This window comes from Tinamus guttatus, unplaced genomic scaffold (assembly GCF_059628265.1).
Source record: "Tinamus guttatus ecotype Peru unplaced genomic scaffold, ASM5962826v1 Tinamus_guttatus_pri_ptg000115l, whole genome shotgun sequence".
Lineage (NCBI taxonomy): Eukaryota > Metazoa > Chordata > Aves > Tinamiformes > Tinamidae > Tinamus > Tinamus guttatus.
Window position 1 is genome coordinate 3,876,156 of NW_028288649.1, and position 26,049 is coordinate 3,902,204.

General features: G+C 40.4%; 1 protein-coding gene across 2 annotated transcripts in view; it reads left to right on the plus strand.

Moving 5' to 3' along the window:
- Nucleotides 1–25,709, plus strand: part of CPNE4 (copine 4) — a 195,572-nt gene extending 169,863 nt beyond the window's left edge. Inside the window, exons 12-16 of one of the 2 annotated variants that reach the window (XM_088521122.1) lie at nt 2,298–2,352; nt 11,945–11,996; nt 16,467–16,600; nt 19,301–19,537; nt 25,498–25,709. In XM_088521122.1, coding sequence (XP_088377248.1) covers nt 2,298–2,352; nt 11,945–11,996; nt 16,467–16,600; nt 19,301–19,537; nt 25,498–25,629 — 610 coding nt within the window. In that variant the 3' untranslated portion in view covers nt 25,630–25,709. The remainder of the gene's footprint in view (nt 1–2,297; nt 2,353–11,944; nt 11,997–16,466; nt 16,601–19,300; nt 19,538–25,497) is intronic. The other variant, XM_088521123.1, reaches the window with a different exon arrangement.
- Nucleotides 25,710–26,049: the final 340 nt, after the last annotated feature.

The following is a 26,049-nucleotide window of genomic DNA, read 5'->3' on the forward strand; positions in this document are numbered from 1 at the left end:
ACTGTGTATATGACCAAAGTTTATTTTCTCACAAAGTGGTTGTAGCAGTACCTGGCACTTGCTCAAAAAAACAGGAGATATGGGAGACTCAGACGTAGAGGCAGGTGTCCTAACATATTCTGGGTAGCTTCCTGTGGGGACTTGTGCCACTGTGTAGCAGGGAACGTGGGAGTCTTGAAATCGGAAGGAAAAGGCAGGTCTTCTCTTTTCCCTCCTAAGAGAGCAGGTGCTAGAGTTATCACTCACTGCTGTCTCTGACTCGCAACAGAACAGAAAATGGAGGTGCAAATACAAGAGTGTCTACACTTGTTTACACCCAAGAAATACTGACATCCAAAGCACAGGTACCATATGGATTTAGACATTTCCTAGACTGGGTAAGTGCTGCCAACGTCAGCTTTAGGGATTGCTTTATTAGACTTAGACTGTTATGTTCTACCTAAGTTACTTTTTTAATCTTTATTTCTCCCCAAATCAACTAAATTGAAGCTCCACAGGATTTGATTCCCTAATCCAACCATGCTTAACTGTTGATGTAAAACAAGATGCTTTCTTCACTCAGGTGATTTTCTAGAGGTTTCCTATCTCTTGCCCTCTAATAGCATGCCTGATTCTACCTTTTGTCTAGTTGTAAGGGCTTCCCTGCTTCCAGGAGTGTTTCATCAAAGAGAAGGCTATCAGCAGGTGGTTCGCATAAAATGTCAGTAGCTACTTTTTTCTGACATCTCTTGGAAAAAATTTGTTTCATTACCATGCAAATGATATTCACCCTACTTTCCAAGATCCACTGTCCCACAGTGTAACATATGGTACATAGTATTGCACTCTCAAGATATATGCAGCAATTACATTTCTTTTAACCAAAATGAGAGCTAAGCCATCAAATAGGAGTGATCACTGTTTCCTAGTAATCTGGGAAAGGTGAGTATTTCTCCATCCTGTCATTGCAGCTACTAACTTCAAGGCTTGTTTCTGATTTGTTTTAAGCCCATCCATTTTCTGTTTATCTCGTATCAGAAATATTACAGTGATTTTCACAGCATGTACCAGGCAGAATCAACCTGGCATTTCTAATAAGTGCAGTTATCTTTCCTGAGTATGTCTGGAGTTACTTACTTAATACTCGGTATGAAAGTGACTTGCAGACTCATTTCAAACTGTTACCCTGTCTTGGAAATCTTTGCAAGTGCCAAAAAAGGTAATAGGAATTGAGCCTTTCCAAGGACCATGAAACCCTAGGTGCAGAATCAGATAAACCTACAAAGAATTGGATTCATCAGCGCACTAGGGGACAGTGCAGTGACTTTCGTGAGGCTTCAGAATCTCTTTAGTGTCACGTGTATGTTTGGGTGATTTGCTAACCTCAGGAGTGTGATCGAGTGCTTTGCTGACTCAGGGACGAGACATTCCTTACAGCTTGTTGTTTTCCACATTGCCATCTGGGAAGAGGCACTTGGCAGCATGTGGGCTGCGTGAGACATTAATGTACTTCTGAAAGAGTATTAACAACCCTGAAGTTTCCAGGTCTTCTCAGTGAGGAACTTCTGTCCCTAAAGATCAAACTGGGGCAAAACAACCTCACCGTCGTGTTGGGATGCAAACTGACAAGGCCACAACATTAGCTAGGTTATCATTCAACATGCACCCATTTCAAAATAGTCTCACATTTTTGTGGGGCTACTTATACTATAGGTGGAAAACCTTACGGAACCTGCAGGTTGCTGGGTATGAGACTGCCCCTTTTCTAATATTTTTTTTAGGAAATCTCTTTTGTGCATGCACAGCTGTAAGAAGCCAAATTTGGAAATAGCTTTAATCTCAGTCACCTCTTCAGTAAACTCATTGATCTGAGCTGGGAGAGCATTTCCTTATTTCTTTAAAAAAAAAAAAAAATCTGTTGTCACAGACCTAAGCTAAAATTACTCCTAAAATATGACAACTCAGTTCCACCCTTCAGCCAGGTAGTGCTACAGAAAAGGTAATGTGTACCTGTTATTGCAATTGTGAGAGAAGTGCAAGGTACCTTGATTATTAGATATTCTCCAAATACTTCTAACTTCCCAGAATATTAGGGCTTCACCTAAAACATCTTGCATATCAGTCCTCCATCTGGTCAGCAATTCATTTTAGCAATCCAATCTGCCATGTACCCCCCTTGACTTAAAAGCCTTTTCTATGTTGTTCCACTTCATTAGATTTTTGTTGCAACAAAGGTTTTGTCCTTACAGAAGAGTGAATGTTTAGTGTAACATAATGTATTTTTCTGCAGAATCTCTTTATTTTTTTTTCTTTTTCAGTGATAAAATGTTCCCAGCCTTTGGATTTGGAGCAAGGATACCCCCAGAATACAAAGTAAGTGTATAAATGACTTTTCTCATTTCCTTGATTATTAGGCACAAGATAAGGAAGAAATGGTCCAACTGAGGCTGTGGAGAGGTCACAGTTCCTACTCTTGGTTTTCTAATCCACTGAAACTAGAAATCTAAATTAGACCTAAAATAGTTGTGTTCCATCCAAACACTTAGTAGTATTGACAAGCCTTTGTTAATGGATGTTAATGTAATAAGAGGAAAACTGATTTTTTGAGCAACATTAGTGAAACATGTTTTGAGTCTTTGTGAGCTCTAGTGTGACAGAACACATTTGGTGTCCTGATCCTGATGCTATATTTTGAAGAGATTTAACATCTTCTTGAAAATAAATATTTGAGAAGAATTTTGCGCTGGGACAAATTTCTGTGAGCTTCAGTATCAGGAACAGAAATATAAGAGCATGTATCCAGGCTAAAAAGAAGTGTTATTTATTTATTAAAAAAAAAAAGAGCAAGAGTGATCCAGAGTGATGATGCAAGTAGTTGTGGACAGTATAAATATACAGATCTGAAAGTGTTGGAGTGAAGACAGTGGAATAGAAGAGGATCGTGCAACGGAGAAAACGTAAGGAGAAATACACACAGTCGTGTGGGCAGAATAGTAGTCCCGCACAGAAAAGTAACTTAAAGCTACTTAGCATTTCTGCAAGTCACACTGCCTGAAAAACAGCAACATTGGACTTGTGGTCATGCAGACCGCATCCAATATCCCAAGGATTCCTGTTTTGGGCTATCTGCACCTTTCATAACTGTGGCTGCAGCAGGGGTGCTGAGCTCTGGCCGAATGCAAATAGTTCTGCCCAGAAGGGGTTGCAGTGTGCATTAGTGCATTATGCAACAGGAATCAGCAGGTGAAAAGCAAAACAAACAAAAAGTTGTACTGGTGTGTCCCTATGGCTTGTGTGCCTGATATCTTCATGAGTATCCAGTAGTGATATTTGATAGGCAACTTTGCCTTGCACAGGAATGTGTATGATAAGTCAACACCCATCTAACAACATTGCCTTCTTAGCTAACAAGTGCAGTTATGAGAAGGTGGACTGTGCCTGAGAGAGCATTTTGCAGTGCTCTATTTCTGAACAGCAACCCTAATGCTAATGCTTTCCAAAGTCAGAGACAGCTTCCAGAAATTTGATATAGATTTTAATGTTCTAATTGCATGCAGAACATCTGTGTCTATTGTACAGCAGCAGCTGATAACTGTCCCTGTTATATAAGGAAAAGTGTTTTAGAGAATAAATATAATGAACAGTTTCTACCAGTGGACACATTAGTGAAGCACAGTAACTGCTTCTGAAATGTCCATCCTTTTGCAGTGAACATGTGTTTCTCTGTCCAGGGCTATAGAGCAGTATTAGATGGGATGAGCTGGAGTGTAAATCACAAGGAGATTGCTCTTTCATGCCTAATACCAGCCATCCCTGAAAATGCCCTTAGTGCTATTGTGAGTATCCTAAACAGAGACATGACCCTAGTGGTGTTCCAGCAGTTCCACCAGCTATGAGGTGCCCATCATTGTATGGGGCAACTTGTAATTCCTGCAGCCGCAGGGATGCGTGCTTACCTGAAAGACTGCCTGAAGGAAGAGTTACTGGGCTGACCATACACTCTCTGCACTGCTTTGCTGGTCATGGCAATGGATTAGAATTCATGGGATAAGGCTGCTTCTTTTTCAGCCAGAATAATCACGTGGTGGCATGAACATGAACAGGTCACACGAACATGTCGCCAGCAAAGACATTTTGTTAGTGCTGTGCAACAGCCTCTTCACCCAATAGTCAGAGAGTGTCTCAGGTGTAAGACGTGCAGCTGGAAAGCAATGCAAAGGAGCCTTGGTAACCAGGTGTTTCTACAGTCCACCACCACCAGAACATCTGCTTTTGCAGACCTGGTATCTGGATACTTTTCATGACAACTTTTCAAGCAGATATTCCTAAGAAAATGAGATATCTGCACTGAGATCTCACTTGGTAGTCAAGATATAGACAAAGACTCTTGCATAACAGCAAGAGCTGTCCTAAAAAACTGGTGTGTTACTAACCTCTCAGGGCGACAGAGTGATGGATCACAAGTTCAGGAAAAGTAATGCTGTATTTGGAAAGATGGATTACATAAGTGAATAAGCAAAACAAGTCACAGAGTCCATGGCAACACAAGTGTGGGCTGGAATAGCATGTTTAGTCCCACCAAGGAAAGTTGTCATAGAAAATGAGAAAAGCAAAATTATATGATATACCTTAGCTAACTAATGTAATGAAACTTTAAAGAAGATGAGAGCTACTCTGCAGGGGCCAGAGCGGAGGGACAAGGAATTAGTTTATTGTCTAGCATGGGCAGATCCATCTGGAACTGGAATACGATTTAATAGTCATCTGTGCTGTTTTTTGGTCCATCCCTGTGTTATTCTATACAGTTCATACAGGTAGCTCTCCTTACCTAAAATGTATAAACCTGTTCGGAGTTCCTGCTTGGCTTTGGCTGCACTTCTAAATTGAAAGCTGTGTCCTCTAAGTAAGTGAGGAGTCATCCTCAACATAATGCATTAATAAGTCAAGACCAATAAACCAGAAAATCCCTCTGTAATTTAGTCTACACTGGTGTCATCAAGTTAATTTAAAAACAGCAGTGATTAATGTTTGATGTGGAATTTAGCCAAGATGTGTAGGAAACAGTGAAGAAATTGATACAGTTGAAAGTAACAAAGAATGCAGAAAAGAGTGTTCCCAACTTCTCCCCTGACGTCTTGTCCTCTGCTGTATGCATGTGCTACCATTACAGGTAGCATAGCAAGATCTCATGCTATCCAAATGTGGGGTTTTCTGATGCTTTCTGCCAAAGTTACTACCACTCTCACTTGTTTTGTGTTTTATTAAAGGGCAGCCGTGTCATCACTGTAACAATATGGATCTACAAATTTATGTCGAATCATTATGAGAACTTCTAAGTTCTGATCCCATCATGTAGATAAATCACCTTTTCATTTTAAATCAGAGTGCCTCCTTTTGAGCCTCCAGCTAACCTGCTCATAGCACATTGTCCTTAGCACACCATGGCTGCTACATTTTATTTCTTCCAGTAGACAACAAACTGCCAGAGTCCATTGCCAAGAGTTTCTTAGGAACCGTAAGAGCTTCTGTGCAACTGTAAAACAGCATAACGTTCATAAAAGTCTGAAAAAAGCTTCTCAACCTGTGTGACCATAAAACAGAGGACAAGAGGAAGGCAGTCTGATAAAAGCAGTAAACAGAGTAAGGGAGTGCACTCAGATCATATTTATATCATGCTCAGTTACAAGCTGTAGTAGAATTAAGGCCTGTAGCTCATTATTCAGCATGGATCATGGGTAAAGGATCTCCATTTAATGATCAGTTAACTCCTTGTGGCTGAAGACCACTGTTTTCAGATTAGCTATAACATCTAAAATACTTTTTCGCCAAGGTTTCCTAGGGGCGGATAGTGGATAAAGAGTGTCCATTTTGTGGTGTTACAACAGCCCAGTACTTGGCTTCATACTCTCTTGAGCTTCTGCTGTTAGCCTGGGATGGGTGCTGAAGGAAGCATCCAGCTGTGCATTTTGTGATATTCCAGCTTCCCCATGCTCCTCTACACACAATGATAACAGAAATGGTTGTTATGCCAATTATTATTCCCCATGGAGGAAAACCTTCTCTATTCTACATGAGCACTTCAGAAAAATGGTAATATCCGTCACCACAGGCTCTTCCTCAATCTCTTGAGAGTGAACCCTTTTAAAAACATGTTTTTACATATACTTTACGGAATTTCTATTTCATGAGCACACTGCTATGTTACATAGACTTCCATTTTCCCTTATTATAGCTCCAAATGAAACACTTGAAACACTTCAGCTGTTATCAGAAAAACAGCAGTTTTTGTAGTGATGTGAGGAATCTGTGGGAGTGAAGGAAGCCAGACGTAACATATATAATATTCCTTATAAATCTAGAGATCAATCGTCTTGTATTCAGCAATAGGGTCTTTTTCCTCAAGGCCCAAAAAATACATAACTCTGCTTATTGATCTAAGTAAACCTCAGGAAACAATATTCTCTAGCTGTGTTTGTAACATGTCAAACTTGCAGAACAGGCAGGTTATTCCACAAACAGGGTCTTCTACTCATCACTTGTTTTTACAATGAGAAGTATTTGAGAAGTCTGATATAAAGTGAAGAGGTGGCAGATGAAGCGGATTCAGACACTGCTGCAAAAGGTCACAATGAAAAGATGGGAAGAAAGCTTAACCACCCTGATTTATTAGGAGGCAGAACTCAAAGCATCTGCAAAACCATACAGTACCACAAAAGCTACTGTTAAAATGAAAAGAGTATGAGTTGTGTCAGCCCCGTGACAGCTGCATTATCAATAACAAAGAGTGCTTTCCTAAAGAAGAGATGTAAACCCTGAATAGGTGAGAAACAATTTGCAGGTTGTTTTAAAATAGTTCTTCTATCTGCTTTCTAATGAAAGCTTTGTCTATTATTTTATGTTAAGAAGAGTCACTGAAGTGAACCTCACTGAATTTATAGAAACAGGCAAGCACCTTTATGACCCTAACCAGAACGGTCTAGTTTGCTAGAGGAGTTAACGTACTTGAAAAATACTGAGCTCCTTGTCCTCCCCCCACTTTGGGGGAGCTTCAGGGGAATAATATGTGCAAACCTAGAAATAAAAAAACAGTAAAAGGTCATGTAATAGACCAAGCAAAAAGCCAGAATATTTCACCTTATCCCCGGGACGTGGATGTAGATGGGGAAGCTGAGCAGCATGCTCAAAAATCAGCTACAAAATAGAATAAAATGAGGAAGCATTGCCAAGCAGAAATGTCTACAATAAGGTCTTAGCCGGACACAAGCTGTCCAGCTCCCAAACTATTTGATTAATGAGCATTCTGAAAATAATAGCTTTTGAGCGATGGTTCTTAAAATTTGTTAGTGTCTTAAGCTTTTACAAAATATGCAAGCACCCCATGTTTAATTTTCCTACTGGCAGTGGCTTAATCGTGCTCAATTTATTCACAGATAAGTGCTCCACATTGTGCATCTCAGCATTTACGCTTGTGTGCCTTCCGTACTCTATTGTTAATGGATTTTTGACAATCTGTATTTGAATGAGTAATACAGTGTGTGTCTAAACATGGTTGAATTTGTCAAATTGTTTGTCAGGTGGTCCCAGCCCTATCAGTGCAGAGGTTTCTGGAAAGTTAGAGTTGTTTGGGGCAGGGAGGGTAACAGACTAGAAAAGTACTACTGATTTACAAGAGGTGAAGCATCTAATTTTAGTATTTGTGACATGAATGAAAAACGTCTGGGTTCTGACTCACACCAGCTAATTATTTCAAAAGTGGAAGATAAGTTAGAGTAAAAAAGGGTTTAATAAGATGCGGAGGGCAAAATGGAGTAATGTTTTTGATGATACTTAAATAAAATGCCTCTCATAGTGTAAAAACATTCTGTCAATCTGCTATAAGGCTTTTTTTTTGTATTTTGTTTATTTGACATATTCTCAGGTAGGGGTTTGCTTGTGTTATGAGGTTTCTAAGTCAAGAAGCTGTTTTTTTTTGTTGTTGCTGTTTGTTTGTTTGTTTGAAATCTCAAAAATTCTCATGAGTTAAGGAAATTATACTGTCCAGTCAGCCTTGATTAGAAAGTTCTTTAGCAGTGGACGTGCTATGAAAATTAATTTTGTTAGGTCCTAACATGAGGGAAACATTCTTATCTATGTCAAAATCAAGGTTACATTTCTATAAACTGGTCATAAGAATGTCTGGAGATGTTGGTATGACTTCAGAAATGCTTGTGCTGAAATTCTGCAATGAATAAGGCAGTTGCCTTTGTTGTGGGGCAGACTTTGTAAAATGTCTCTAATTCTTTGGAAAGCTTTTGGCCAGGCAGTAGTGGACACACTCGTTCTGTGTTTGTGTGGGTTAGTGCAGCTCAGGATTATCTGATTATTAAATTGTTCCGTCATACAAAGAACCCAAGTAGATTGTGTTAGCAAACTGATGTCTGAACAGCCAAGAGTCTGGTTATGTCTCCCCTGAGGACTACTTGGTCTTCAACATCCTGGATGATAGCATTTCTGCCTCCTTTTCCTTATTAGCTTATCATTTTTGGGAGCTCATGAGAACCGTGTCATTCTCAGCAGAAAAAGGCCATTAGGATGCCAGCTTTAGGTCCTCTGGCATCAGTGCAGTTTGCCTTTCCTGAAACTCCCGACATGTTACATTAAAAAGACAGGGAGGGACATTACACTGCACTGGATTGAAAACAAAAATGTTGAATGTTTGATCCAAAGCTGCTTAGAGTCGAGTGCATTTTTTGACAAGGCTGGGTTTTACCTGGAGTCCTACTGAGCTGGAACCCGAGGTCAGTGAAGACTTCTGTACATGTCAAGCAGCTGAAGTTTGGTCACCAGTTCAGTTCTGATCACTGCTGGGAAGACACTGCATGGGCAGGATGAAGCACAATTGGTTTTACTTACCTGAATGGGGAACAAGTCCTGAGCATTTGGAGAGACTGCTTTAAAAATATCTGCCATTGGCCTGCGCGAGCTGTTGATTTCCTGTTTGTGAACCACCACTGAGCTGCTCAAAGAACTTCTGTCTTTCACATTGTTCTTATATATTGTTTAAAATCTGATACATTGTTCAGGGAGCATTGGAAACAGCCAAATACTCCTGCGTGCATTTTGTTTCCTCTCCTGCCTTCAGGATAAATTTTAACATTGTTCTCGGTGAATACGGATGACAACCTATGAAGTTCACTCACTTCAACAGAATAGCGCCAATTGCTCACACTATTTTTTTTTGGATCATTGTGCACACTTACTAAACTTGGGCTTTCCTTATTGGCCCAATCTGGTGCCTACATTTTTCTGAAAATAAAAGCCAGAGTGCCACAGCTCTGAACCAGGTGAATTGTTTGTATAGTGTAATCCTTAAACAGATAACACAACAAAAGCATCCAGCCCACACTTGCATTGTGTAATTGAAATACAGTATTCATAGCTCTGGAAAAGAATTATGATATTCCTTTAGCTATAATTTCAAATGCACAAGGAATAAAGAAATAAAATCACTGAAGAGGCATATCTCTGGAAGAACAAGCCAGCAATATATATACATGCATCACCATCCTTCTTGCTCTTGAGACACAGTTAATACAAAATACAGAAAGCCTGAAGGAAGTAGAAAGGCTATTGAACAACAAAAAAAATCATCAGAGAGTGAAAATTCACATAACCATTCTTGACAGCTGCAATTACCTTTGGCCTGAAGCTAGTCATGAGCCTGGCAGATACCAGCTGGACAAAATGTGCCGAGACATCCAGAGCAGGGAAACAGAAGTGCTCCGGAGCACCTCTGAAGTGTGTCTGACAGCCCCGCTCTTCTGTGCTTTGCTCAGCGAGGAACATCCGTAGTGACTTTCTGCACTGTCTTCCCTGGACAAATAGGGCAGCCTGAGTGGGCCATGTAAAGCATTTGCAAAGGTAACTGATACCTGGTATGAACATACTGGGCTCCTGAATGGGGCTGAGCTGGCTGCAGACTCTTCAATGAGTTTTTGCTTCAGTCCTTTCCCAGCATGGTAGAAGTCTTTATTTATTTAATTTTGAATAAATAAAGGTATTCTGGGGCATGAACTGGGAAAATTCTGATTATTCTCCCATTTCACTATCATGAAACTTTCTATGGCCATAATGAGCCAAATTATCTTGCTTTTACAGAGGCTTCTCTGTAATCATGTATTTGATATCTGTGGTAGTAAACAAGCACAGTGCTATGTGGAATTCTGACTTTGACAGCCAACGTGACCGGGATTGTCAGTGCATTTCTGTAGCCATTACAGAAGCTCAACTTTCTTAACTCATCTTCTATAATGCACCCTTTAAGAGCCACTTGCAGGACAAATATATAAATGATTATAAAAGCTATGGTTAGTTCTAGGTAGAGACTAACCCTGATACATTTGAGAATTTGTTTTGTGGGGAGTTAGATTGATTGGAATTTGTTGGATTTAACAAGTCCTATCAAATAGCATTTAAAAAAAATGTTTACTCTTCCTGTGTTCCATGTGTAGTATCTATTTATAGAGCAATCTCTGTGCTGTCCATGTCCTAGAAATTGAAGTTATCTGAACTAGCAAATAAAACAACAGCCAAAAGATATATCTTTTCCTGCAAATAATCTAGGTTCTACTGTACGAAGCAAGTTGCTTTCCATATGTCTACAACTGCTGGCACTTCTGCAGGTCTTACAGAGATCTCTAAAGTCTCAATGATACTGAGCTGTAGTTATCTATATAAATGCCCATATGCATCTGGGATGACATGTCTGAATTCAACTTTACCTTAGAATTCAACTTTACCATAAGCAAATGTTTTATTGTAGCAGATGACTAAATTTTGCCTTCACTCTCAGCCATATCTACTTTTTGCAAACTAAAATGCATACATGCATATATACATTGTGCATTACAAAACAAATTTGGGCTTCATCCAAAACAATTAATGAGAAATGGAAAATTAAGTGAACTTCAGAACTTAGATTAAAAGGAACGAAGTCTTCTCAGTGATGAGAAAAAGTAGCAGAAAAAAAAAAAAAGGAGGTTATAAAGAAATGTAGGCAAGAACAAACCCGAAAACAAGAAAAGAATTCCTGAAGAAATTTCCAGTTCTGAGAGATCTGTGCTGTGGCTGCAGACTTCTAAGTGACAGACAGGCAAAGGAAGCACAGGAACGAGGGGGTACATTGTCTTACATTATTTAGGCACATAGAAGTGTACTCTTTTCACAGCCGCTAAAGAAATAACATCTGTTTTGTTAGAAGATCAGTGACTTCTTTGCGTTCACAGTAATTTCTGTTAGAAACAGCTCTGTGCCATTTTATTACAGATTTGGAGAGGGAGAGAATAGGATATTTACTAAATTTGAGAAAAATGTTGAGTCTTAGGTTTCATGTTAGTTTTCTCCCAACCTACTCTAATTTCGTTAGACTTTAAACTTTCTGCATTTCTTCAGCATTATTTCATAATGGGTTCATGAGATTTTCTTGATCTCTCTGGGGAACAAATTATTTCCCCAGTAGTCTCATGACTTTTCACACATGTGAATTAAGGATTTGGAATGGGACTGGGCGTGTGCTATTACAGTTCCGTAATACTGCAGCTCAATGTCCTTTAGCACTCCCTGCAGACAGAGTTTTGAGCTGAGGAGAGCCTGTAGTTAAATCTCTCCTCAGATATATTCTTCTATATATTATTCTGTGGCTGACATTAGTAACTCAGTCTGACATTGTATTTATGGGGGTTCTCATATACTTCAGTGTTTCTTTACGTGATTTTTTCTTGTTTTTCTTGTTGTTGTTAACAACTTCGCTCCAAGTCTTGTTACTTCACTTCTGCAGGGTATCCAACTTACACTCTATTCCATGTTTAGTGCTTAAAATGTGAATTACCCCTTTCTTATCACAGAAAGAAGATAGAGGGTATTTAAGTGCAAGCCCACTTGGAATAATTTTTTGGACTAAGATTATCTTCTTTCCATTTATCTGCAGGTGTCTCATGATTTTGCCATCAATTTCAATGAAGACAACCCTGAATGTGCAGGTAATACCAACTTTAGGACAGACTGATTACTGTAGTTTCTCTGTATGCAAATTGTTGTTGTATTTCTTACAGTATCTCCTGATTGTTGTTATTTTTTTTCCTAAGAAAACAGACAAGAGTTTCAAAACCTGACAGATGCCAAGCTGTCATACTAGCTTTAGAAACCCTAGGAAGTGCCACACATTTATTTTCTGAAAAACAGATCCCTTTAAAAGTACGTTATGTTGGCCATTTAATACTTGCACTTCCTCAAATTACTAGACACTTCCGAAAATTAAGCCATCTTCTTTCAGATTTGTTTCAGGTTTTAATAGTGGTTCAGCTACAGCAACATCATAGGTTTATAGCTAAGGAAGGTAGGATGTGCAAACACTATGAAAGACACTGTGTGCTCTTTTCAGAGCCAGTTCTTCAGCAAGACCTACATCAACAGTAGCCCAGTAGCCTGCTGCAAGGCTGCCCAGCAGTGGCCAGAAACAGAGAGTCAGGGCAGCAGCTGAGGACAGTTGTGGCAGGAGGGAACACACTGTCATTGCAGCAAATGCCACGATGCCAGTGGGAGCTTGTCTTAACACTGCATGATGTATTGATGTGTTCTAGTGATGTGTTCTGGTCACTAATTCTTGGTAGTCAGAGGAGAGATTTATTTAGCAGATTTGCCTTAGGTCTTCTATGTTTAAGTGAGGTCCTCCAGTGTCTGGTGCTTACTTTCTAGAATCTCCTGCCAAAATTTGCAACGTGTTGTAAAAGGTGAGAACAGGACAATAATCTCCAAGTAGTTTGCCAAGTAATCCCCAATGAATACATATGAGAGTGCTGGTCAGATGATCGTTGCTGTCTAAAATCCACAGGTTGCTGTTATTCCTTTTTACCCTTCTGCTGCCATCTAGACATTGAAACAAATGACTCAAAATGCTCTTCTCATTCAGACTTCCTAGTTGCTCCTCTCAGACCTTTTCAGATTGATCAGTGCCCTTAATTCAGACATGGTCAGCAGAATATGCTCAGGATGTGAGCTAAGATGCTGAGAAATTAAGTGAATAAAGAAGAAAGGACAAGTAATTCAGGAAAAAGTGTCATTAAAACAATTCAGATTTCATTCATCCTAAATGCAAGACCTCTGTTTTTGGCACTGTGGGTATTCCTGCTTTGTTGATGTATAGGGATTGTCATTCTGCCACATCCTCTGGACGTCCATCAGATACTTGAACTGTAATTGGGTGTAAGACCTACACTTTTTAGTGTGTTTATGCAGTTTAAATATTGCTTTCAGTGAATTAAAAATGTTTGGGTTAGATATTTGCATCTAGATGTCTTGTAACCTGTGAACCAGCTTGGAGTTGTGGCTTTAGTTAAACTGACAGTGCGGGGTTGAGGTGGGCAAGCAGAACAGACCTCTGCATTTTGTCTCGACCAGGAAAACAGATCATGTTTTGAAATGTGTTGGCTTCCCTGATTCTGAACATAGAGAAGTGGCCTTCTCACAGGGCATGATCTGTTTAAAACATCTCAGTTAACAGAGATCATCAGAAGTCAGATGATAATATATTTATGATATAGATATATGATATAGTGTTCGAATATAGGTTTGTTTCCTAGGTGTAACAAACTCCTGGAATTTGATGGGACATCTTGATGCTCTAGGAAATCTAGATTGTATTATTTTGCATAAGTCAGGAAAGAAACCTTATCAGTCCATATGAAGAAAACAGTTTAGTCCCCCTTTTTCCTCACTCTTTCAAGTTCAAGGTTAATTCTTTTATCACCCTGGAATTGATCTATAATGATCTGTATTGATTGAGTGGTATGTGAAAAGGCTGTCACATCTATATAGTACCAACAGCAGGCCAGAAGTTGGACAGTAAAGCACTCTGTAAGTAGAGAATTTACCTTCTATGCTGTGTGTGCAAAAATAAGTGCAACTGTGGAAATGAAAGGAATAAAAAATGAAGGAGCTTTTTCATGAACTTTGTCTTAGCTTATATCAATGTTAGTAATTGCTACACACTTAAGCTTGATTCATTCTTTCCATAAGACTCAGTTATCTGATATGTTAAACCACCACCTGTGAGGAGTTTTAGGGTTAAGAAGTGACAGAAAGATGGTGGCAACATGATGGAAAGCCAGGGAAGACATTTTACAGCATCCTTATGCACATCTAAAAGGTAATGAAAACCCTTTGTCCTAGCTTCCTAAGTGATACCTTTTAAAATAATATCCAGTTGGATGAAGGCAATAAAAGGAGACAGAACAGAAAACATGTAGTTTAATCATCTGTTGCAGCTTGCTCGTCACTTGTCCGTCGTGGGTGCTTGATTAGTTCCTATAGCCAATTGTTCTGCAATCTGTCTCTGACTAAATTGGACGGCACAGAGTGCAGTAACACCAACACACGCTGTGAAGAGAGGTTGCTTTTGGGGGCAAGAAAGGAGGAGTGAGAAAGTGCATTATTTTTCAATGCTATTTTTCCCAGGAATATTTTTCATACTTGCCAAATAACATGGGTAAATTGCTGAGGAGCATCCTGGTCCGATCTGAGAAACAGAGTTTGGGCCCAATACAGAAACTGTATGCCTGATTTGCTTTTGAGGAATGAAATCCCTGTCTTTGTAGAAGTAGTGAACTGGACCTGAGGCCTAAAGTTAAGCCTAAACTTAAGCCAGGTCTAACCTTAAGCCAGACTTTTTATGGAAGAAAGTAAGTGAAAGTAAGGTCTGAGAAAGAAAGTAAGTGAAAACCTCTAATCTGAATGAAGCCTTTTACACATGCATCCTTACGCATACAAATATACACATGCACACAGCTATTAAAATGGTTTGCAATAAAAAATACTGTAGTTGAATTGTGAAGAAAGGTCCATGTTAGCTTATGTAAAACAAAAGGAGACAAGAAAGTCGCCAAGCAAGTAGCTCACATATCTTAATCGATTAGGCTACATAAGGAGAGTCAATATTTCTAAAAGTTATTAACCTAATTTTGCATACAGAAATGTATGTTTCTAGAACATACTCTTCACCAAGTTGAAAACCACTCTCTGACACAAACCATGCTAAATCTGTGCAGAATGAAGGGAATAAGCCTTATGGAGATAAGTCTGGGTATTATTTTAATGGACAGGACAAAAAACAGTGCATCTTGGCATCATCTTAGTGAAGATTTGTGAGGCCTTTATGCAAGATCAGTAAGTACATATAATGAGGTCCTTAGCAGATTTAAAATGGAGAGCTAACAAAGGGCCAATATGTAATTTAGTCACTGGAATTACCAAGGGAAATTTTGTAACATTACATTTTAGCCAATCATAGATATGATTGGAGAGTGCTCTTTTGTCTGTGCTTCAATGCAAAATGTGTTTATAACTACCTACAGAGAGGGAAGACTCTGTTCTCCAGCATCTCAACCTAGGAGGTTCAGGTGTGTGTTTGTAAAGTAATTACAGCTCTCTAATTTATTAGTAGTGGATCTGCATCCATATATCCTGTAAACATAATTGAGTAAAAGCTTATGAGTAAGCAAGTCTCACTGAAGACTGAGAAAACTCAGTGAAAATGAGACTAGCTTAAGATCTTACTGAAATCATTTAATTCTTCAGCATCCCTTACAAAGCTCTTCAGTTTGTCGCATTTTTTCCAACTCTAGACCTCTAATCCTTTTGGTAAGTTGGGAGTTCTGCATGTGGAAGTTAATGTGCATCACTTCAAGAAATCCTTCTTCTCAAAGATTGAAAACACCAATTCCCAGTCTGTGATCTGTCAAGTATGTCAACAGAATTCTGTTCTCCCTGGTCTGGCTATATATCCTGAAATGAAAAAGCAAAAAATAGCTACTTCTTCACCAAAAGTTCTTTACTGATTTTTTTTTTTTTTTTGTAGACTGCAAAGTATCCTTCTGTTTACTCCTAGATTTCACAGTTTTTGGTCACGGTCAAATTCAACCATTAATCAATTATGCAAAATCAACATGAAAAATTATTTTTAGCGCACTGGAGAATAAGGTATTTGACAAGATAATTGAATTTCTTAACAGCTCTAGGTTGTATATGCAAAAGACGAATTTGTTTCTAACTATCACGATAAACAAAACTAAATATTTGTCTGAAGAGAAGCACGGACACATGCCAGCATTTCTGATGTGTGGCTGCTCTTTTAGCATGAATAATGATCAGCCATGGGATCACTTACACCTTGAACTGAGAAGGATGAAATCTATTACATTGCAAGCTGATACCTGGAAAATACATATTAAAAGTTGCTGGGAAGGAGAAGCATGTTATGCTGAGTTATATGTTGCAAGTTAGGTTCAAGGCATCCAGAGACAGCTTCTCTGCTATCTCAAATTGTTAATTCTTGCTAATTAAGTGGTGTTTTAATTCATTAAACACCTAACTTTTATTTACACTTTACAAAAGCTGGTTATTGATGATGTACTCCACACTAACTTGCCTCTTATTTTTGTGGCTCTTCATACTAGGAATCCAAGGAGTTGTGGAGGCTTATCAGAGCTGCCTTCCGAAGCTGCAGCTGTATGGGCCAACCAACATTGCTCCCATCATCCAGAAGGTGGCAAAATCAGCATCGGAGGAGACCAACACCAAGGAAGCCTCGGTATGAGCACTATGCTGTGTTTGCTGTTTTTTACTGGATGATGGATTTTTTCTAGACAACCACAGCAGCACTTTTTAAACTGTGAAAGACATGTCTTTACAGTTTTCATTAACTGCCTTCACAGAAGACAACTCGAGTCTCTGTCAGCTGGAGCAGTGTATCCTACCTTAATGGCATCGATAGTTGCCAGTTTGAAACTCACCTCCTGCTATTCTGTTTTGTGCTTTTAGAGCTTTCTTACTATAAAACACCTGATTCTTGACTAAGAAAACATAAATAGCAGCACTAATGTAACAAAATGTAGGGGTTAAACCCTAAAAGTGTTGATCATACCGGGGAATGCTTCTCTGGGCTCCTCAGCACAAGAGGGACGTACAGCTTCTAGAGAGGGTCCAGCGTAGAGCGACAAAGATGATTAAGGGACTGGAACATCTATCATGTGAGGAAAGACTAAGCAAGCTGGGCCTATTTAGTCTGGAGAAGAGAAGGCTGAGAGGGGATCTGATCAACATGTTCAAGTACCTGAGGGGTGAATGTAGGAAGCATGGGGCCAAACTCTTCTTGGTGGTGGCCAGTGATAGGATAAGGGGTGAAGGGTACAAGTTGAAACACAAGAAGTTCCATCTCCATGTGAGGAAGACCTTCTTTCCTGTGAGGCTGACAGAGCCCTGGAACAGGCTGCCCAGAGAGGTTGTGGAGTCTCCTTCTCTGGAGATCTTCAAAACCCACCTGGATGCCACCCTGTGCCACGTGCTCTAGGCGTCCCTGCATGTGCAGGGGGGTTGGACTAGATGATCTCTAGAGGTCCCTTCCAACCTTAACATTCTGTGATTCTACCCAGTTTCAAATATCTTGCAGAGGCTGTGCTAAAATCCTTTTTGTTTTCCTAGGGCTTTTCTCCAGTCCTTCCTTTAAAAAACTAGTGATAATGTTGTCAATTTGCTCTTACTGACAAGCAGTATTACATGCATTTTAGAAGTCAAGAAACAAGTCTGCAGGCCTCCATCTGATATTTGGGCTACTTCCATATTTGGGCTGAAAAACTTAAGCATAGGTCATGTTTTAAATATGTGTTATTGAAATACCTTAAGCTTATTTTCCTTCAGCCTTCCAGACAGAATGAAAGGGAGGATGAGAGAACAGGAGAAAGCATGTGAGCCATCAGGTTTGAAGCATCCATAAATATAGAAGTGATGTGGGAGTCAAGGGTGTAAGAAATCCTTGTGTACCTCAGTAGGAAAAATGACTGTGTCTAGAAATAGAATAGATCTGTACACTCACATGCTACAGATCACCAGGCCTGGAGCTTTCCTGAAGCTTTCTTCATGTGGTGAGCTGTATTTGAAGTCATGTTATGGCAGTAGTTCCCAAACTTTTCTGTTCATGACTTTGGGGTTGTAATTATCATTTTGATGTCACTTCCATGACCTTGACTAGTACGTAGAGTCCTGGTTCCAGAATAGGGAATTACTCTGCTTGAGTCTCCATACCCACTTAATCTTAAGGTGCCTCTGTTCCCAGTAGTGTCGCTGAACAATGTCACATTGAGTAAGTTACTTCATCCTCCTCAACCTAAACTTCCCTACACTTTGTTTTTTTGAAAAATAAATTAATTTATGGCACCAATCTTCAAGATAAAATTGCCTCTATGCTTGTTTGTTTTTCTTATGACAGGAGGCAATGAATACAACCGTGTGTGAGTTGTTATAGCTGAATACATGCAGACTTTAGTGATGTTTTGCATGTTGGTATTATTACTTGGACACAGTGACCAAATTCTAAGACTTACTTATTTTTTATTAACACACATTTGTTAAATGACTGCCAGCTGCCCTAAAATTCATAAAGAATCCAGGTAAGATGCTCTTCTCATTACCAATTGAAGAATTTATACAGACCATTTGATCCCAGTGCAATGGACCTAGGAGTTTTAGGAATGCAATGACAAGCACACAAAATTTCTTGCTCTCCTTTGAACAAGAATGAGGAAAACCCTCTTCAGGGTTCAGTGTGAAGTGTCTCAAAAATGGATGTAGTCTGCCCTGTGCACAGGCACACATGCCCTTCGTGTCCTCAGAGAACCCGTTACAGTGCAGAGTGTGATAGAGCTGCCCCGGGGTTTTGCTTCTCCCACTGGCACCCGTGGGTCACCCTGGAGTTTGCAGAGGGCTGCACCAATTCCACTTGCCTGTTAGCAAGGCTCCTCTGCAACGCGCTGTCATAACCTCCCTGACAGGTCTCCTACAGGCTTGAAATGCTTCAATACCCCATTCCTCTCTGCCTCCCACTCATTCCCAAGGAAAAAAATGTCATCAGAAACTGTCAGCAGAAGTGATTGTGTAGCAGATGGGAAATTGAGCTAGTGAACTGAAATTGAGCTCAGACCTGTTCCAGACTTCCCAGACAAAGTCCTGACTCTCCGTTTCCTGACATCTAGGAACCTCCTCTGCACTCTGCATTCCTTGGCGCTCTCAGCTCCTGGAAATGACCTGAGCTAGAGCTAAAACCCAACAGAGGATAAATTAGCAGCTGAGGATGTTTGCCTGTGAAATGAACTTAACTTTTCAACCACTGTCTTCTATTTTAAAAAACTCACGGGCAGCAATCACCAGAAACACTTCTATACTAAAAAAGAGCACGCAGCTTTCTAAGATGAACAAATGCATTAATGTTATTCCATTTCTTGTCCAACAACTCCAGCAATATTTCATCCTGCTGATCCTGACGGACGGCGTCATCACGGACATGGCTGACACCAGGGAGGCCATCGTCCACGCTTCGCACCTGCCCATGTCGGTCATCATCGTCGGGGTGGGCAACGCCGATTTTAGCGACATGCAGATGTTGGATGGTGATGATGGGATCCTGAGGTCTCCCAAGGGCGAGCCTGTGCTTCGAGACATCGTCCAGTTTGTGCCATTTAGGAACTTCAAGCACGTAAGCCGACCTGGCCACCCATCCCATGTAGGGCAGGGGGGTTCCTGGGGTTGGGCTTAACTTTGGGTGGGAATAAATACTGAATAAACCTATGGCATTATGGTCTCAGGAAGGGGGAAAAGCAAATAAAGACTGAAACGTGCTCCATTAGTGAACTGAGAAGGGTGAGAAAGGAAGAGGTGGGCCATAATCCTGGTGCTTCTTGTGCTGACGTGTTTTACCTCATAATATGAACACTGTATTGCTCTACTTTCTCCCTTATTTTGATTTTCCTTCCTGGGATATCTTTCCTAGTCTTTCTTCCATTCTTTTTGCAACTCTCCTGCATTAGAGTCACTGCATCCTGCCCTGCCTTCCGACACATGTACACTGTCCATTTCCAGAGACAGCTGAACTTGATGTGAATTTGCACTCAGTGTACCCCGAGAAACTGTTTCCTTATTGAAATTCAGCCTCCTGAGCCTTCCCAGAAAGAACTACCCAGCTAGAGCTCGCTGCTTGCCTCCAAACCCTGTCCCAGGCTTTGCACCCAAGAACACACCCAAGGAAGTGGTGTGAGTGAGAGCTCGCCTCTGCCTGAGCCCAGCACGGTGCACGAGCCCTGGCACAGGGGGAATGACAGAGCCGGAATGACTAAAGCTCAAATAAGCCCTGGGCCATGTCCGCTGGCTTCCTCAGTCACCACCTCTCTAGTGCAGCATCTGTCCCCAGGGACTTTCTCAGCAGCTGGGTGGAAACAGTAATATCTCACTCAAGAAGCTTTTCCCCACACAGACTTGTTTTCCAGAGCCATTTTCCTGCACAGGGAGACATGGAATGACTGTTGTGTTCCTCTCTGGTGCTGATGGCTTCCCTTTCCCTCCATTTTTCTCGTTTTCTCTTCCCACCTTGCCCTCATTCCTTCTGTTATATTTAAATAGTTCTGCTTACCTCCTTTTTTTTTTTTTTAATGCATCATGGTGTCTGCAAAGGATTTTCTCGGTATTTGAACGAAAAGTTCTTTCCCCCAGTGTTTCTGACTTTTGTTCTCTTCTTGATTTTACCCTTTCCAAACTGCACTTATGCCTCAGTGATGCTTAGACCTCGATTTGTCCAATACAAGTTTCCAACTCTGAGTTGGGGCTTCCATGAGTTTGCATTTAATTATTTTTTCTAGCTTTTCTTGTTACCACAGGAGGTTTTGGTTTGTTTGTTTTTGCTCCTTCCAAAATACTTGCTCTTTTCTCTCCCCAAAATACAATTTTGCCATATGTATCTTTGAGCTAGACACCCATCTTCCTTTTGCAAACTCTTCTGAGGAATAAGAGAAACAGACTTGTTCCTCTTTTCCTCTTTCTACCTTTATGTGAAGGATGGGTCCTCATATGATGTAAAACTCACCTGGTGCCATTGGCTCATTGGAACCATGGCAAATGGCTGCAGATCTGCCCCTGGACTGCAGATACCTACATGTATATGTCAACGGTGCCACTCAGTGAATTATTAAGTATCTGCTGTAACAAAGTAGGAACATGACCTGCTCCCGGCTTGCAGTTCTCCTTCGACAGATCATCAGTGTGCGGTGCTGCGCTGTACCCTGTTGTAAACGTGTGGAGAAGCAGGTTATTTATGGGATGGTGCTAGACCTACTTTCAGTTAGTTGAAAATACGTTGCAGCAAGGAACTGGCAAAGCCAGCTGCATTTGTTATTTTTAGTTTCACTTTGTGACTTTTTAGCAAAGTTGAAATCATCCTTGATTGAGTAGCTTAACGCTGACGGTGGCAGTTCTGTCTGGGCGCTGAGTATATTGTGCCTCAAGTGTTAACTTGTGAGTGATTCTAAGTGGGATTTTAATTGCTGGCCCTGGTCAAATGACAAGTCGGTATTATTTTTAGCTGCTGTAGATTAACTTCCCCGGTACTAGGAAAGGATAGCAATCTCATAAAGTCAGTGCTTGTGTTAAATAGAGAGATTTTTCTTCCTCTTTCTCTCAGTAGCAGAGATAATATAACTGTAGGGATGAATAATGTATTTGCTACATCACAAAAGCCTATATATCTTATACTGCTTGATATTTAGTCTGTTTATTGAGCGTAATGGATGAACACCCAGAACAACAGCTACTTCTGGTTGAATTTTTTATTGTGTAAGTATCCCACATAATATCTCTCTGAGCAAACTGACATTCACAGCTGTCTTGCTTACTTACCCTCAGCACAAGCAAAAGGTTATGCCTTTTGGGTCAAGTAAAGAAATATATTTTCTTGGTAGAAATGAGTGCAAAGCTTTGATTCTAAATTTTCTTTTCCCACAGAAAGATGCAGACTTAAACCTTTTTTTTTTTTTTTTTTTGGTCACGTTTGTTCTGGTCATACAGGAGAATTATCACAAATCAATATATTGCATTTGACAATTTTAATTAATTAAATATGTTCATTTAAAAGGATATATCCCATTTGTCCTTGTACAGTGTATTTGGTTTTGTTACTTAGGATGTTCAAGTATTGAGTAGAAAAAATTTTGAACGACTTCAATAGAGGGATTAAATATCAAGTGATATAAGATTTGTAGTCTTTTTTGATAAATCAAATATTTATTTAGGTCTAAAACTGTATTACTTCTTCTGCTGTCATAAAGAGGGAAGAAAATGCTTTGGGCATGTGTCTATTTTTATTTTTTATTTTGATGGAACAAAAGAGCAAAATTAATTTGGAGTCAACCCAAACAATATTTTTTTATTACTTCAATTCTCAGCTCAGTCTGCAAATCAAAATCTCATATCTGTCTAAAGAAATGGAAAATAATATTTCCAAATGCTGTCCCTGTGAGTTGATGAGTTTAACTGTAGGAAAGGTCCTGATCCAGCAAGGCACTTTTAACTCATTTTACTGAGTTACAGCTATACCTGAATTTTTGTACCCCCTTAAACAGGCTTAACACTGAAGATAGAAAGGAAAGTTTCGCTCTCGGGGCTGAGTCTTCTGCCTGATACAGCGCACCACAAATATTTCACAAATACTTGCCTTATTGACTATCTCCCTTTAAGGAGTATCTTTGATGAAAATAATTGTAGTGATTAGTAGCAAATGCTGTTTAAAATGTTTAAAAATTGTGCCATACTCTATGGGGTGACGTGTGCAAGTCACTACAGGGCAACGCAAAACAGAGAGGGAAAACGTTTTCTGCAAACTCAAGTGAATTCCTGCTCTCTGCAGTCATCACCGTCCCAGCAATGCGAGTGTCCTTCACCTGGGGCTCCAGAACTGTGGCGCTCACAATCACTGTGATTGAAATGCAGAAGTGGAAACTCACCTGTCTCCATCCATTTATATAATATTGTGACATTCTAAGAGCTGAAGTTTTCTGCTGTTAGAATGCATGATAGATTTACTGTGCACGAATCTGATGACGCAAGTAGATTGCATTTCTCTGTGCATTGTGTTTAATTAAAAAGCCTAACAACTGTGACTTAATTACACATATCACAAATGAGTGTGGAAAGCGTGGCTCTTACCACTGCAAGGAGCAATGTTTTGCACCATGCATTGTAATTAAAGATTAAGTGTTGTGAGGCTATAGAACTAAATCAACAGTCATTTGTAACATATACCAATTACCATCAAAGGGGACTATTTTTCTGCTGCCACCTAATCTTATTGTTGTGTATTAGCCATCAGCTGAGAACTATTAATCTTGAGGTGTTTATTGCTAGGATGCTCTTCAAGCATAGCATTTGAATGCTGGAAAAATGTTAGAGTAAAGCATTAATGTGTCATCTAGGTTAAAAGAGCAATGAAAGGTAATTTTTACACAGCATCATTGCCCTGCAACCGTCTTATAGCTCAAAAGTTATTGGTTCTGAGTCTCATTTACAGCAAAGCTAATTTGCACTGTCTGGCCTACAAGTGGGAGTGCTTTGCCATCACAAAGATGCATATGGTTACAGATAGAGTGGGCTATCAGACAAGAAATCACCCCTTGTCTCCATTTGGGGATTTGCCCCACCAGAAAGAGCTCCTGGACTAACACTCATCACTGCCGTGATGAAACTGTACAGCAACACTCGTCCCTATTCGGAGTTAGCACTGAGCCAAGCCACATAGCCAGGAGCAACTGCACGTGGGGCCACTCGTAGCCAACTTCACTCTTGGACAAAGTAAATGTGCCAGCTGAAGCCTCAGTGAAAGGGTTTTTATTTCACACGCATGCTGAGTTCTGAGTGCTTACCTGGGCACTTCTGTGGCTCACCTGACTCCGTCGGTGGCGGTGATGTAGCCGTGTGTCTGAGCCTTGGCAGGGCCTGGTTTGCAAGGCTGGCCTTCGTTTGCTGGACACGTGTGACACTGGCAGAGACAGCGAACAGCGGCAGGAGGATGACAGGGAGATGCATGTTGGCCCGGTTTGCAGAGATGTGGACTGCACAAGCGATCCAGAGAGGCTGATGGCAAGTGCTGCTACGCAGCATTTTTTAAAACAAGACATTGTGAAGCCTCCTAATTGCCAGGGCTTGTATGCGTGTGGTGGTGACTGAGGTTCTTCCCCTGCTCCTTGTTTTTATGCTGTCCATAGGGCTATATTGCCGGCAGGGTGACAGGCAGGCAGGTTAGGTGTGTATGTGGCCTCGTCACACTGCGGGAAGGCTAATTCTCCGTAGTGGCATAGATATCAGTTGCTGTCTGCCTGACTCCAAATGGAGGCTTTCCGATGATTTCAGTGAGAGCACGTCTAAGTGACAGCGAAGTATCTGCGGAAAGCCCATAAATTTTATTTTGAAGGATTAAAATAAATGGGTCCTGTTACTGTGTAACACCTGGGAAAAATTGCTGTTCTGTCATGCGAAGTATGGGTTCTGCCATGTCAGTTTGTTTGTGCAGAAATGTTCCAGACTTTTGCCTGCACAAACATTTTGGTATAAATGTCTCAGCAAGGAAATACTGTCTCCTTTCAGTGCTTACTAATCATATACACAAGTCAGTACCACTGGTGGAGTAAGTTTGTTTCTAATTTTGCTAGCAGTGTCTTTGTATTTATAGTACTGCAATATTTAATGCTGGAATTTATAATCCTCCCTTCTCCTTTGTGCAGTCCTGGATTAGTGTGCTAGGAATCACAGCACAGTCTTGTGTATAAGGATCAGGGCCTATGACACACCATAGTGCAAAACATCAGTCACCCCAGCTACTTTGTGATATGATGGTCTTGAACCCTGGGTGAGAATATTAAGAGTCAGTGAGGAGGGAAGTGTTTATTAATATGGGAAAAATCACTTGGTGTGCAGGAGCACGGGCTAACCACAGGCTGAGGAGTTACCGTGCGCCAGCCGAGCGGCACCTCTGGCACACGTGTGCTCTAACTGCAGATAAGCCTGTTAGCTAAACCTCTAATACTCATAATTAAGCATTTGCCTGTTCATGGCATATCTGTGGCGGGCTCAGACAGAAACAGGGTCAGAAAATGCTTAGAAACAGCCAAATCCAAAACCTCATGATTTCTTCCGGTGAACATGGCTTCATTCCAATGAAAACAAAATATTTTCATGTGAATTAAAACTTCCCCCGCCATTGAAACCCATGACAGAGCCTGGAGATCAGAGAGCTGACGACAGCCTCCCTTTCACTGAGCCGCGCACTCACGTTCAAGTTGAACTCCACAGGCTTCCTCTCTGCGTGCTGATGGGTGCAGTTTGTGCAGCCCTTCTTAATGCAGTACGGGGGAAAACAGCTCCCCAGCCCTGAACTTAAAACAGTCCAGATGGAGCTGCAAGTCAGGCGGGATAGTTTTAGCGTTAGCAGCGACAGGTACGAGCCCAAACTTGACTTGCAAAATGCAATTCCAGCAATACTGCCCCTCGCTTTGAGTTCCTGAATCATCCCGTATCATACATCCTACCTTGATCTTGTGGCAGCGATGCTCATAAGACCCGGTGGCACTTCTCACACAGTGACAGGTTAATGTTTGTGTTTTCTACCATTTCCTGCAGGCATCCCCAGCTGCTCTAGCAAAAAGTGTTTTGGCTGAAGTTCCCAACCAAGTCGTGGACTATTACAATGGCAAAGGGATAAAACCAAAATGTGTGTCAGAGTACGAGTCTTCCAGGACACTAGCTCCATGAACCTGCCCGCACTCTTTTACAAAATTTAAAAAAAGCTACTATCTACAGCTACTGTACTTAAAAAAAGAAAAAAAGAAAAAGAAAGAATAGCACGTTTTGGTGATTTTTAACTAAAATAATCATTTTTTTGCATGTGTAGCCTAAAGGCTTAAATCTGTTAAGCGGTTGTATTGTTGAAAACTTTTTATGAGGAAAAAATATCCGGAAAAAAGTGAACTCTTTACATTACAGCATGTCGCCTTGAAATAAAAAGTTATCTGTATCTGTTTTTATACAGGTTTGTTGAAATTTTGCTAAATTTCTTATCTTTACACTGTAAAGCATTTTGAAATATTTATTGAGAGTCGATAGCCAAAACGTCTTTGGTTTAATCTGCTATGAACTGAGAGATTTTTCAAATGGCAGATGCATGAACTGTAT